Consider the following 14,815-nt stretch of genomic DNA (forward strand, 5'->3'; position numbering starts at 1 on the left):
TTGTCGACCTTAAAATAATGTCAATAACTGTATTATTTCAGTGGTAGAACAACTCTTAACCAGACAAATTTTACTGCTGCTGAAGCCTGAGCAGGTTTTGTCGGAGGAAGCGAGGAAAAGAAAGCGATTGAACATGACCCCGAACACGAATCAATATCGACTTACAGTCTGGATTCACCGGTTCCATCAGCTTAGTCAACAAATTGACATCTACTGCGCTGTCCACTCAGAAACTTATACAGCGATAGTATTTACAACACTTAAACAATTGCTCCCCTCAACCAGATGGGGGAAACTGTGAGCAAAAGTTAACTAGCTATAATAAAAGAGCTACAATCTAATATGATGCGGTCCAAGACATTGTTGGATACCTGGGTCAAAGTTGTTTGATTATATTCACTTACCCCTATAAACTCAAAGTTGATTGAGTTCACTGGGGTGTAGATGTCACGATCAAACATTACTTTTTTGAAATTAGCACATACAGTGATACAATATATTGGTGGTGACCAAGATGCCAAGATGCTTACAGATCTTTCTGGACCTCAGGATCATCATAGCGACGTCCAATCAGTCTCTTTGTGGCGTAGAGTGTGTTCTGAGGGTTGGTGACAGCCTGGCGTTTAGCAGGCATACCCACCAGACGCTCCCCATCTGCTGTGAAGGCAATAACTGAAGGAGTCGTCCTAGCTCCCTCTGCATTCTCCAGAACCTGAGAGACAAACACCAAGTGTTTAGGTGTTTCTCACGCACTCAGATAACCAAGAAACTCCAACAGACACTGCTGTAAACTCTTTTCCCACAAACCACTTTCAGGATCAAGGAAGCACATATTTTTGCACTATTAAAGAAGCCAAAAAAAAAAAAACTTTACATTTAATGACTATTATAACCCTTGTAATCAATTGATTTCAGTTGTAACTGACACAGCCAATTTTACCATTACTGAGGCTAAAGTTTTCATTGGTGTTTAACTGGACTATACTACACTAAGAGGTATATGTAATATACTGTCCATTACGAACATAAAGGAGAAGATTGTTTCAGTATAATACAATATGACCACTAAGTACAACCTTAACAATAAACATAGCTGAACACCTCATCGACACTAGCAAATAAACACTATCATTTTCCTAAATGTTACACTATTAAATACTCCTATAAAATGTCAAGTGTCAATACAGTTATCGTATTAGCAGGCAAGTGTTTGGTTAAAGAAATTCTTAAAGGAAGGACCCAAAAACCTCAGTGAGAAGGATAAGGATAAACTAGATACCTAAGAGCACTAATTGTTATGAGTATACAACAGATCTCTGTGGTGCTAACAGTCACAGCTAACAGTTTTAAACAACTACACTGAGTCTAACTGACATGGGAAGTGCCTGTTTATCGTCACCTTGGCCTGTTTCCCCTCCATGACCGCAACACATGAATTGGTAGTTCCCAAGTCAATGCCAATGACTGCACCTTTGACTGCTTCTGACCTGTAACATAGACACATAAACATGTAATATTCTAACATACAATGTATATTTCAAGAATGTTTTAGAAGCTACAGTCTTTTTATTCTCTACTCTCTACAGACTATTAATGTGAAAAGCTATTGTTTCTAGTGCCCTCACTCATCATATGGAGCAAGTGTATCCAGCCCCAGTCCTCAAGAGCCACTGCCCTACTTACTGTCCAACTATCCCTGTCCTACCCACTGCTGATTATCTGGATCAGGTGTGTTCAGTCAACCAGGGTTTGGAAGGGCAGGGTAAACAGCTGGTAAACAGGCAGGACAGTGGCTCTTAAAGACTGGGGTGTGCTACTGATACAACTGTTTAGTCACTATTGGCTTGGCTATTGGTCAGCTGCATTTTCAAGAAATACACTATCAGTTAAAAGTGTGGACACACTGAATTGAATAAGAGTGTTGTCAAGGTTTTGAGCTGTTGTATACTTACAGTTATTGTAGATAATACTTACGCATAGTCTCTCCTAGACAGGGCTCTGAAAGCATCTGGCTTAAAACCACACCAGCAATCCTACAAGTACATCACAAAACAGTTACTGCTTGGTCCTAAATGTCTTTGAGCAATAACCCTATAAACTAACTAACTATAAATACTTAATGCCTGTGCCTATTCTAATTTTTCATTCGACTACAGACTAAGGTGTGTAGTTACGGAGAACAACATGCATGTACCCGGAACATAACATCCAGAGGTGCTAATCTATGACAAGACATTACCAATCAAATTGCACCACGTGACGCTCTACATGCGTTGATTATGACGTGTTAATGAAACACTGGGCTACGTGAAGCCTCACCCAAGGTCACTGATCTACTACAGCACCCGCACCACACCGCATAATGTCACTGACAAACGCACACCGCACAAAGTCACGTGTTTTAACTCCACGATAGCTGCCGCACGTGAAGTTAGCTTGGTCGCTAACAATTCAATTGGCTCCATAACAGCAAGTCTCCCAAGAGCAGACCGAGCTACAGCGTTATTTTCTTCATACCACTCCGTTTTATGAGGGATTATTTGGTCAAAAAACACAGACGGCTTCTTCACAATTAGCGATAGTCTCACGATATTTCGATAATCACCACAGACTAAGCTAAACTGGCCTGAAGCTAACGCTAGCTCTGTTTGCATGCTAAGCTGGCCAGACACAACTCGGCTCGATCGAATCCAAAGACAATATTTGCATTTGTAACTACTGATACAACTACATATGTGTGTATGTGTGTGTGTGTGTGTGTGTGTGTGTGTATATAGATTAGAAACTCACCTTCTTGATAGGAGAGGGTACTTTTATTGTACCTGTCCTTAAAACGCTTCTAGCAACACTCAACATGGTGCGAGATGAGCTAACGGGCTAACTAAACTTCAGAAAGACTTACTATGGAAGCACACCGCCACACGGTGGAAAAGCAACAACTACAAAACAGATGTCAAAGTCCAGGTGTCTCAGGGTGCCAGCGGCGGGTCAACGAGACTGCAGAGCTCAGGCCGAAGATAGTGCGACAAGACCCGGACTACGAAGGTTCTTCTGGAACGATCCAACTCATGTTGCACCATGCGCGGCTGAAAGACCCCAAATCGGGCAGCATACTTACTGCCTGAATGATTTTTACCAGCTAAAAAATATTTAGAACTACTTAGTAATGTACTATACGTATTGTATTGCTGAATTAGTATATCTCATTGACCACTTCTATTGTTACTATCAAAATGTAACCAATTTGTCCTATTTTTCTACTTTGTTGGGATCATGCAGAGAAAAGGACAGACTCAAGCAGTGGGTCTGTGAAGGTCATGATGTAGAGAGAGCTTTCACGTGTGTTACATCAGAGCTTCCGTTGTGTTTTATTATTACATCAGAATAAAAATCAAAATGAGACGGCTTTTTTAAACTTTTGCATTGAATTCATCAAACTAATCAATATGTGATCAAATATATCAAAACTATAGACCCTAACTCTACTTTATGTAAAGAACACCTTGAAACTATCAGTCATTTATTTTGGAATTGTCCCATCACTAAACATTTTGGAAAGAGTGCTGTAGTAGCATTTTCCTTCAAATTTGAACATATTATATTTGACTTTCATTTAAAAAAATGACTTAAACAGGAAATTGATAATTAACCTAAATAGTATATTTGGGTAATTTCACATCCACAAATGCAAGTTTTTATCCAACTCTCCTTTTTAGAAGAAGAAAGTGGAGAATTTGAATTATATATGTCCAGTATCTCTAGAAGTTCCAACAAAAAAACACTGGTAGGACTTTTTGATATCAGCCACTTCTATCTGTTGGTGGTACATACCGTGCAGGGGTTTGTCCTGCCATGATGGTTCTTGCTCCTCTTCCTCTGCATCTGGCTTCTGTTGCCTGAGATATTCACTAAGTACTCCATCACTCTGGGCCATCTTCCTGATGTACTCATGGATCTTGGCTGTTTCATCTTGGATGGTAGCTCTGACGCTCACCAGTCCTCTGCCTCCTTCCTTCCTCTTAGTGTACAGTCTCAGGATGCTGGATTTGGGGTGCAGTCCTCCATGCATTGTGAGGAGCTTCCTTGTCTTGACATCAGTGGCTTCTATGTCCTCTTTTGGCCAGCTTATTATACCAGTGGGTATCTGATGACCGGCAGGACACTTGGACCTTGTTCTTCCCATAGCCAACTTCTTAGGACTTGCCTTACTCTCTATAGGCTGTGGCTGCTTTCCTTGTGGCTTCTTCTTGGTTCCCATTTGCTTGTGGGATTCCAAGGTACTTGTAGCTTTCCTCTAAATCCACTATGCTGCCTTCTGGCAGTTCAATTCCTTCAGTCCTGACAACCTTCCCTTTCTTCGTTATCATTCAACCACACTTGTCTAGTCCGAATGACATTCCAATGTCATTGCTGTAGATCCTGGTGGTGTGGATCAGTGAGTCAATCTCTCGCTCACCCCGGGTGTACAGCTTGATGTCATCCATGTACAGGTGGTGGCTGATGGTTGCTCCATTTCATAGTCGGTATCCAAAGCCTGTCTTGGAGTGGCGGGGGATAGAGCATCTCATTGGTAGATGCCGCACTTGATGGAGACTTGTGCAATTGGCTTAAGGTTGGCCACTAGGGTTGTTTTCCACAGTTCCATTGAGTTCCTTATGAAGGTTCTTAGAGTCCTATTGATGTTGTATAGCTCCAGGCATTCCAGGATTCATGTGTGAGGCATTAAGACGTAGGCTTTCTTGTAGTCAATCCAGGCGGTGTACAGGCTGGTCGTCTGGTCTTACAGTCTCTAGTGACTGCTTTATTTACCAGTAGTTGATGTTTTGCTCCCCTGGTGCCCTTACCCATTCCTTTCTGGGCCCCGCTCATATATTGAGCCATGTGCTTACTCATCTTAGCCACTATGATACCTGACAGGAGCTTCCATGTTGTGCAGAGGCAGGTTATCGGGCGGTAGGTGGATGGGACTGCTCCCTTTTGGGGGTACTTCAGGATCAGGACTGTCCTGCCTTCAGTTAGCCACTCTGGGTGAGTCCCATCCATTAATGGATACTATGATATAGATAAATACATATACATATATATATATATGTATATATATATATATATATATATATATACATATATATATGTATATATATTTATTCAAATAAGAATAATATATAATATTATATATTATATTATAATATTATATATATATATATATATATATATATATAAAACTCAGGGTGAGTTGTATCCATTAGCAGCTGGGTCATTTGAGCTGCCAGGCACTCATGGAGTGCAGTTAGCTTCTTTAGTCAGTAGGCCTGGATCATGTCAGGTCCCCATGTTGTCCAGTTCTTCATGCTTAAGAAACTTTCTCGGATATCTGCCATTGTGATGGTTATTGGTTCCTGTTCAGAGAGGTTGTTGTGGTCTGCTCTCAGGTCCACCAGCCACTGGGCATTGGTGTTATGTGATTCCTCCTTCTCCCATATGTTTTTCCAGTATTGTTCAGTGTCCAGCCTTGGTGGGTCTGCTCTCATGTTGTTACCCTGTCACTGAGAGTGCACTTTGGATGGTTTGGTGGAGAACACCCTTTTTATTCTCCTTGCTTCTATTTCTCTGGTGTACCTCTTCAGGCATGTGCCTCAGCTATGGACAGCTTGTTGTACTTGTTACCCAACTCTTTCTTCATCCCACCTCTCTGCTGTTCTGATAATTGGCTAACTTTGTGGCCAGGGCTGTGAGTCATTGTCTCCAGGGCCTCTGGTATGGACAGCTTGCTGTACTTCTTACCCAACTTCATCCCACTTCTCTGCAGTTCTAACTTCTCTCCGTGTTGCCCTTATTTTGCCTCTAACCTCCTTCTCCATGCAGGATACTGCTCCTTAGTGGTGGTGTATATTTTGTGGCCAAGCATCTCAAGGATCACTGTTGCCATGGTGTATATCAGCTTGCTGGTCTCAGTGGTGGCATATACACATACAATTTTAGTGTATGGAATTATAGGATCTTAAATTTCTCTTTGGGAATTAATAGTATTTATCTATCTTATTTGAATAAATAATAAAAATATTTTTTAGTTGCAGAAATTAAGCAATGAGCATCTCAAACACAAATAGGCAACAATCAAACTGATCTGGTGTGAAAAAAAGTATTCTCATTCAGCCATGAATGTACCGGCCACTGTGTATTGAGGGTGGATAATGGTGGTGCAACACAAAGCATACTTTTGCGTATATGAGTGGTTTCTTGCCAAGGGATGCTGCATGGACGCTGATGGAAAAAATTACATTTGTTCTCAGATGGAACCCCAATATTAAAATAAATAAAATGCATTTTAAAAGAAAAGAAAAATAACACAGTATCAATGGTAACGCTGATAATTGATTTACTCATGTTGGGTGGGTGTATATCAGTTAATGGAAGCATTGCCTGCTAGTAAGTTTGCAATTGGGCAAGAACATTTCATTTTGCAGCAGATTTTTTTCACTTTGGTCACATCTTCCAGCAGCAAGATGTGACCAAACAGCAGTTTGGAGTTTACATCTTAAGTTCATATCCTGGGAAGAAAGTGTGTCATGGTCATGGTTGGTGTGACCCGGTTGCCTCTCTTGGTTTTGCCGGTCTTGCTTAGGCCGATGTACATACTAGGGTACACAGCTGATTCATAGGCATTATAGTTGTTGGCCAGGAGGTTTTCCTTGAAATTGCATTCATCACTGTAGTGGCCCTGAGGGTTGGAAAAAGATGATAAGGAGAGTGGGACAACAGAAAACAGTCACCTATCAAGCCAATGTCAGCGTCAATATTTTTTGTTAATGTTGCCAGTTGTTTTAGCATTCCTAATCTGTTGATGCCCACATATTCAATTTTCAGTTTTTATTCATGAATATAGGGCCATGTACATTTGCTTTACACCTATATATCTGTCTAAGATATTATCTGAGTGCACACTAACAGATGTTTAAGTAAATATACTACAGTGGACCAAGAAAAAAAATGGTACAGTGAGCCGCTTAAAAATTGGAGTACAGGAAACCAGTTTATACTCCTGTTTATGTAAACCTGCAAAAACTACGTTGTCATTTATCATCAAACCACCCATCTTCTGCAGAAACATTCGCACAATGTTTTATAGTAATATAATGAGAGGGTTGGGTGGGTAGGTTAGACTCCCAGTGGTCTAGCAGCACTTCCAGCCAAAGGTCAATCTTCCTCCCCCTCGATCCTGTACCTGCACACCTGCAGATAGATGAGTAACTTGATGACTAACTGCTGCTTAGCTTATGGCTGAGTTTCTTCAGTCAGCATTTATACTTATATTAACTAGAGCTGATCTCTCCTATGTGTGAGCATTCACACATGAATGAAAAATTACAGCTCTGGCTTAGAGCCACAACAAAACAGTGTTAACTGTGACATAGAATGAAATCAGGCAGAAGCAGCGGAAACACTGGAGTGATGCTTTTGGGAGTATAATTAGAAAGACACTAACACAAAGACTAAGTGTCTTCAATCTTAGGCTAGATTTTCTGATGTGGTTTTAGAATAGTACTATAACAGCACTGGGTACTGGTTAACAGCCCAGCAAAACAGTCTTTAAACAAGTTGAATGCAGAATGCATAGGGAACTGATCTCTGCAGCTGAAAGGCAAATGGATTACAGGATGGATGGACATTGTATTAAATGAAGAAAATTCACGTTAGTGCAACAACATATATATGTTTCTAACAGTGAATTTATTTGCTTTATGATAGATATGCTTTACCTTAGAATAAAGAAACTGATTTGTGAAAACCTTCAGTAAATAAATTACATCCACACAAAATAAATAATAAATTGTGGTTAAATCTAATAATTAAATATGACATTTTAGCCTTTTGAGTGAAATGTGTAATTAATAAGAAGAAAAGAAATAAGAATTAGCAGCTCCACATTTTCCTCAAAGAATACTATTCAGCTACGGCTGTGAACCAATGCTCCCCATCCAACTTGATGGAGCTTGAGAGGTACTGTAAAGAAGAGTACGAGAAACTGCCAAAAAATAGGTGTGCCAAGCTTGTAGCATCATATTCAAAAAGACTTGAGGCTGTAATTGGTGCCAAAGGTGCTTCAACAAAGTATTGAGCAAAGGCTGTGAATACTTATTTACATGTGATTATTTTTGTTATTAAATTTGTAAAGATTTCAAACATCCATCATCATCTCATCAACCAGAGAAGCAGCTGCAGTGGACGACTCACCTCACTGAGCTGGCACTGAGCAGACACACTGACTTACTAATTAACTACAAGACTGCCTGAATTTCCCATTATCAAATCCCATTCAGTTCTTACCGAGCCATAGAGTTTCCCTTTGCCATTCATGGCAATGAAGAGTCTGCTTCTCAGTCCAAACAGAGTCACCACTCCTTTGTCCACAGGGGAAATTTCTAGAAGGGCTGGGATGGAAGCAGCAGACAGATTATATAAAAATAGAGAAACGCAAATGTGGAGGCTAATTTTTCTGTTGTGTTTGACAGTACTATGAAGTGAGCAAAGAGAAAGTAAAGCATTTTAGAAGGTGTGGTGTGTGTACTGTTACATTCTTCACTCATTCTTCACCAGTGAAATAAGGCTTATTATTCTGATGTGGTTTTTTGGTCAGCTTTTTTTGTTATGATGAAGTCATTTTTTTCCTAGAACACAGGAAATTAGTCCTCCTTAAGATAGTCTGGACAGTGTCTGCTTTATCATGGGATAACTCTATTATGTTAATAGAGTCAGTACTCATAAAACAAAAACGACATCAAGTTAAAACTTTATATTTTTCTATTAGATGTAATGATTCTGATCAAACATTTGAACCACATACCGTAGCTATGAGATTGGTGAAAAGCTAAATGTTTCCCCACATATGTGTATTTAATTTCACCATAATTGTTCCAGTTAACAATTAATACAGGAATCACTGATTCCTAATTCAGTAAATCCAAATTCTCACTGTAGTAATTCAAGTTTTGATGTTTGCCTTGTTCATAACATAAAAATGATTTGGTTGAATTTGTACACCAGCTGGTTTTAACCGGTACCACAGCTATTTGTCTGCTTTACATGAAAATTACTTACTGTATCTGTTTTCATTGTGCACGCCTGTGATCTTGCCATTTGGTAAGACCTGAATGTGGAAGCCAATGCCCACATTACAGTAAAGTCTTCGTAGTCGTTTTATCCCGAGCAGGTACTCTCCATCTCTAGATGTCACCTCCCTCTTGTCCCAGGAGCTGCTGCTGGCCTGAACCAATGGCCCATCACTCTGTGTAGATTGTCTCTTACTGCTGATGACTGGGAGAGGAGCAAAAAAGCTGCACAGGAGAATCCCATAGATGAGCAGAGGGAGCTTGGATGATGACATCTCTGCTCACCGATCCGAAGGCATACAGTTATTGTAAAGCCCAGTTAAATGTTCATTTACTAAGAACAAAAATGGCTGTAAAATTTTTCCAGCTTTACTCAAAGAAACACCAGAAGAAAATGCCTCAACTTTTTGCCTCAACACTTTTTAAATCTCAGACAAATGTTTCACTGAGAGTATTCAGACATATCCTGACTGGACCCATGAAGGGTCCAGCTTACCAGTGATTTATCTCCTTCTTGGTTTTGTTTCCTGCTCAGGTAGACCCAGCAGACACTCAGAAGACTTATATGTGCCCCAATATTACATCACACACCACCTGCTGTCTTGTTTGTTTGTGAGTCACAGATGCTGTATTAGCTCACAAACTATAAAATACATAAAACACATAGTGACAGACAACAAAGGGGAACACGCAAATGCACAGCAACGTAGATGAACAAAATAAATTCAGAGAGATATCTCAGCGAGAAATGGATGTAAAGGGCCCATTCAGGAACTGCCTCTGTGGGAAACACTTATTGTAAGGGACACATTTGGAAACTGAGTATGTTAAAATTAGGAAATTATCCTGTATATTATAATAGTTACATGTTCTGTATCATAAAATAGTGGGCCTTTTTATTGTAACATTGCTAGATAGAAGCTCCACAAAACAATATTATTTCTTTCAACTTAAACATATAAATGAATGAGTTGCTTTAAATTTTCAAAAAATGCTATTTGTTCTTCCAACGTAAAGAAAGGCTATCTTTATAAAACTTGTATATATCGTACATTTTTGTCTTAGTTTGTTTGATTGAGATTTGTTAACTTGTCAAACATTTTTTGTAGTTGTTTTTTAAACTTTAACATCTATTGTAACATAGCATAGCTCATTACTTCATATCAGTTGAATGCTATAAAATCAGCTTCCATTTTTTGGTTTGGTGGTTGTTCCTCTTTTGGTTAGACAGCCATCTGCCCTCATGATGATGTGTTTTCAGATTGAAAAACAGATTCATTTTAAAGGATCATCTGGTTTCACTTCATTCTTTATATGGCAAATTAATCATTTCCAACATTTGTCTTATCACATTTAACTTTTTCTGTCAGTTCATTTTACTTTTCAGTGAGTGACAATTAGAAAGAGCAACTGTAGACATCAGTTGCCTCTTCCTCTAAGGCACATTGTTTTATATTAATCCCAGTTGTTGCTGTGGAAATTCTGATAAGTTCAGCACAGCCATCCAGCTAATGTACATTGTACAGATCACTGATTTTTCCCTGTGGTCACAGAGACACCAGGTGGTCCTTTTTGTAGAGACTATGTCATTTGTGTTCAGTCAAAATCCTGCTGCTGATAGGATTTCTACAGAAAGAACTAAGGCATAATGTGGACAACTGCATTTTGCATGGGGTTTGCATTCAACACAGAGTTTAGATTTCACAGTTCAGTCTGCTGTCTCTGCCTCACCTGTCGTCTTTCATCTCTCTCCTCCACCTGTGCTGACTGCAGCCTTTCGTTCCCTCATTGCCAGATCATACTGCTTCTTTAGTTGATTACAGTCATCTCACCAATCTCTGTTTTCTCAGTGTTTCCTTGTGTTACCTGTTTCCCGTTTCCTGTGACATCTTTAGGCCTTATATGTTCATAGTTACCCGCCCGTTTTTCAATGAATAAAGTGGTTTGTCTGCAGGCTTGGGTCTAGATTTATTGAAATGTGACACCCCTTGCTAAATCATAAAGCCTTAGAAATGGCTTAGTAACCCTTTCCAGACTGATGCATGTCAATTATTTTGTTTCTCATCTGTTCTTGAATGTCTTCAGATTGTGGCATGATGTATTGCTTTTTGAGATCTTTCAGTGTGCTTCACTTTTTTAGAGAGGTTGAATTTAAGTGATTTCTTGATTCAACAGGTCTGGCAGTAATCGGGCCTTGGTGTGGCAAGTGAAATGTAACTCAGCTGTCCAAAAAATGTGGTAAATCCCAGTTAATTCATGATTTATTTATTCATTTAAAAACTGCATTTTTTAATTAAATCAGGTTATCTTTCTGTAATATTAATATATTGTTGATGATCTTAGTCATTTAATTGTGACATATGCAAAAAAAAAAATCAGGAATGGGGTAAATACTTTTCACAGCACTGTAGAGTCATTTTATTTATTTAATCAAATTCTAATAGTCTCATGTTCCATTTTAAAGCAATGCCAAGCTCCACATTCCTGTAATGTTACTAAATATGTTATCTTATTTAGTTAACGGTGTAACAGTACACTTTTCGGGTGTTGTATTAATTGCCATGAATTATAAACATAATCTGATTATTGAATCTAGGTCAACATGCAGTAGTGTCATTCATCATTGACTTGATTTCAGTAAAACCACATTATTTTACACTGACAGTGATAGGAACTGGGACACTGAGGCTTGAGGCTTGAGCTTGAAATTGTCTTCTCATGAATAAATGGCAATTCATGTAAATTGTATAAGTGAAGACAAGCTGTGGGAAAACTTTCAGATCTAACTGCAAATCTGCTAATAAGCTAAACCCCCTTATGACTCCAGAGGAGCTGCAGGAAAGTGCAGCTAATGTAGAAGTGGTGGTGCACTATTCTACTGTGCATCCATGCACAAGCAGGGTGTACATTGAATTGCCCCCAGCAGGACAACCTAGCTGTGATCTCATGGCAAAAGTCCACATTCCAAAGACAGACTGCAAAGCAAGGATCACAGCAGCATCTAACTGGACCCAAGCAACATTTGCAGCTGTGTTCACATGCTGTTTAATGTGCTGCATTAACTGCTTTTTTGCATTAATTTGCCATAAAATGTAATTAGATTTTCATCTAAGTCACAACAACAGACAAACACAAGCTGGTAAGACATAAACAATACTAACGTCTCCTGTTTTTATTATACACTCTTAAATATTTGCAATATTTGCAAGAAATTAGTTTGCAGGTGTGGTTTAGAGCCATTGTGATTGATGAAAGACCCTCAAACAATTTAATTTTGCAGTTCATAAGAAGCATCTGTTGTGAGCCATGCCTCACAAAAAGGAGACAGACAATCAAGAGTAGTTGATCAGCATTAGGCTGTGTAAGGGATATGAAGACATGTCAAAGTGTCTAGGAATCCATCAGGCCACTGTTAGACAAACTGGCTATAAATGGAGACCATTTGGTACTGTGGCTACTCTTCTAGGAAGTGGTTGCCCAGCTGGGATGACTTCAAAGGCATAACGCATAATCCTCAGTGAGGTAAAGAAGAAGCCACAAGTAACAGCTAAAGGCATCAGCAGAACTTGCAAACATCGCTGTTCATGAGTCAACCACATGTTAGTTTTTCAACGGGTATTCGTGGCAGAACACCACAGATGAAGCTGCTGGTCTCCAAAAAAGACTGAACTTTGCCAAAGAGGACCTTGGCAATCCACAGCACTACTGGGGAACAGTTTTGTGAACTGATGAAACAAAAGTTAAATTGTTTGCATAGAACACTCAGCTTTATGTGTGGTGCAAAAAGGCCACAGCTTACCAACATCATCACATCATCCCAATCATCCCAAAGATGAAGTATGGTGGTTGGAGCATCATGATTTAGGCTTGCTGTGTAACCTCAGGGCCTGGACAACCTGCCATCATCAAGGAGAAACTAAATTCCAAAGTTTAACAGTGGCCCAGTCAGAGCCCAGACCATAACCCCATAAAAATTATGATCTCAAAAGAGCTGTTCATACCAGACATCCTACAAATGCTGAAGCAGGTCTCTAAAGAGCAAAGGTCCGAAATTCCTCCTGAATGTTCTACAGGTCATTGCTGCCAAGGGAGGTTCAACCAGCTATTAACTGTAGGATTCACTTACGGTTTCTCCAGCGTTGCAAATATTTAAAGAGTGTATTATAAAAACATGAGACGTTAGAATTGTTTGTGTCTTACCAGCCATTGTTTGTCTGTTGTTGTGACCTGTTGTGTATTCCAGAAAGCAGATTAAACAAACTCTGAACTTAACCCTGAACTCTGAGTTGATTAACCCTGAAATGGGAGTTTTCAGTTTCAGATCAGCTATTCAGCGTTATTTCATCCAACCCCTAGTTGACTAACTGCCATCTGCCCAAGGACTATAAAAGCCATATATGTGTGTATATATATTTATATATACAGATACATGGAGATATCTAGACTGCTACACTGGTTACTCAATATTATTGGGATTGTCTTCCAAACCCTGGCTGTCGAAAATAACCCCAACCACTCCATTATAAGTCATACTGGTATTTTTGTTCATCTCATCAGGATTAATATAAAGGATTTTTATAAACAGCACAAAGTTGGGCACTATCATGTCAACATCTTCCTTCCATCGTCAAGGGAAGAACAGCCATGAGCTGACAGTTGGTGCCCATGGTTTGCTTTTAATGCCTAGAATAGAACGGCTTATGATTTTTATATATGTTATAAATATCACAAGGTAATTAGAAATAAATGAAATGCTAAATAACAAATATCATTTATATTTATTGTACATTTTCCCCTTAATTCTTGTTATGCTGCTGCTGGGCAGTATACATTTAGTAGTACCAACGAGTGCTGCCCTATCAACTCTGCATATACGGCATAAAAACAGCAGCAGTGGAGAATTGATATCATGTGACATGTAGTGCGTCACTGCAGTTCTCATGTAGTGCTCATTGCAGGGCTCAGGCAAAAAAGAGAGACAGAGGCAATAATAGATTGTGTAAAGCACTACTCACCGCACCAGGAGATACCCCTATGGTAGATGTGACGTGGGTAACCACCATTTGCTCTGAAATCAAACCTCGTCAACAGAGTTTTCCCCTGAGCCATGTGGAGAAACTGTGCCACTGACAAGCTGTTGATCTGGCTTCATGCATATTTGCTGAAAAGGTACGTTGCAGGTTCTGGCACTCCAAAGAATATTTTTTTGTCTGAGGCATGGATGTCTAGAACATCCATTCATCCATCCATTATCTATACCCACCTATTCCTATTTAGGGTCACAGGGATCTGCTGGAGCCTATCCCAGCTCTCTTTGGGTGAAAGGCAGGGGTACACCCTGGACAGGTCACCAGTCCATCACAGGGCCACATAGAGACAAACAACCTCACACACTCACACTCACTCCTATGGGCAATTTAGAGTCACCAATCTGACATACATGTTTTTGGACTGTGGGAGGAAACCAGAGTACCTGGAGAAAACCCACACAAGCACAGGGAGAACATGCAAACTCCACACAGAAAGGCCCTTGATGGGTTTTGAAACAGGAACCTTCTTGCTGTGAGGCAACAGTGCTAACCAGTCAGCCACCATGCTGCCCCCAGCAAAACATAAAACAACAGCAAATATTTCCCTCAAACAACACAACATGGTCAGACTAATATATTCTTCAATCACTATACACTGCTGTTTTCCTGTGACATTTG

The 14,815-nt window shown here is 39.7% G+C and overlaps 2 protein-coding genes across 2 annotated transcripts; both read right to left on the bottom strand.

The window, feature by feature from the left end:
* Nucleotides 1-526: 526 nt before the first annotated feature.
* LOC113144462 (stress-70 protein, mitochondrial-like) lies at nucleotides 527-3,090 on the bottom strand. The gene is made up of 4 exons (XM_026330535.2): nucleotides 2,791-3,090; nucleotides 1,975-2,033; nucleotides 1,400-1,487; nucleotides 527-712 (listed from the first exon to the last, which is right to left on the bottom strand). Exons 1-4 carry the CDS (start codon nucleotides 2,854-2,856, stop codon nucleotides 527-529), a joined length of 399 nt encoding a protein of 132 aa, XP_026186320.1. The 5' UTR covers nucleotides 2,857-3,090.
* Nucleotides 3,091-6,541: 3,451 nt separating this feature from the next.
* On the bottom strand, nucleotides 6,542-9,382 carry LOC113144125 (fibroblast growth factor 4-like). Its single transcript, XM_026329868.1, has 3 exons — nucleotides 9,097-9,382; nucleotides 8,326-8,429; nucleotides 6,542-6,718 (listed from the first exon to the last, which is right to left on the bottom strand). Exons 1-3 carry the CDS (start codon nucleotides 9,380-9,382, stop codon nucleotides 6,542-6,544), a joined length of 567 nt encoding a protein of 188 aa, XP_026185653.1.
* Nucleotides 9,383-14,815: the final 5,433 nt, after the last annotated feature.

This window comes from Mastacembelus armatus, chromosome 10 (genome assembly GCF_900324485.2).
Source record: "Mastacembelus armatus chromosome 10, fMasArm1.2, whole genome shotgun sequence".
NCBI lineage: Eukaryota > Metazoa > Chordata > Actinopteri > Synbranchiformes > Mastacembelidae > Mastacembelus > Mastacembelus armatus.

Excerpts from the sequence above, each read along its gene's own strand:
- LOC113144125 (XM_026329868.1), bottom strand. The coding sequence starts at position 9,382 with ATGTCATCATCCAAGCTCCCTCTGCTCATCTATGGGATTCTCCTGTGC. Across the intron at positions 8,430-9,096 it reads GCACAATGAAAACAGATACA|CCCTTCTAGAAATTTCCCCT; the intron begins GTAAGTAATTTT and ends CTTCCATCCCAG. Across the intron at positions 6,719-8,325 it reads AAGGGAAACTCTATGGCTCG|GGCCACTACAGTGATGAATG; the intron begins GTAAGAACTGAA and ends TCCAACCCTCAG.
- LOC113144462 (XM_026330535.2), bottom strand. The coding sequence starts at position 2,856 with ATGTTGAGTGTTGCTAGAAGCGTTTTAAGGACAGGTACAATAAAAGTA. Across the intron at positions 2,034-2,790 it reads TACCCTCTCCTATCAAGAAG|GATTGCTGGTGTGGTTTTAA; the intron begins GTGAGTTTCTAA and ends ATGTACTTGTAG. Across the intron at positions 1,488-1,974 it reads CTGTCTAGGAGAGACTATGC|GTCAGAAGCAGTCAAAGGTG; the intron begins GTAAGTATTATC and ends TCTATGTTACAG.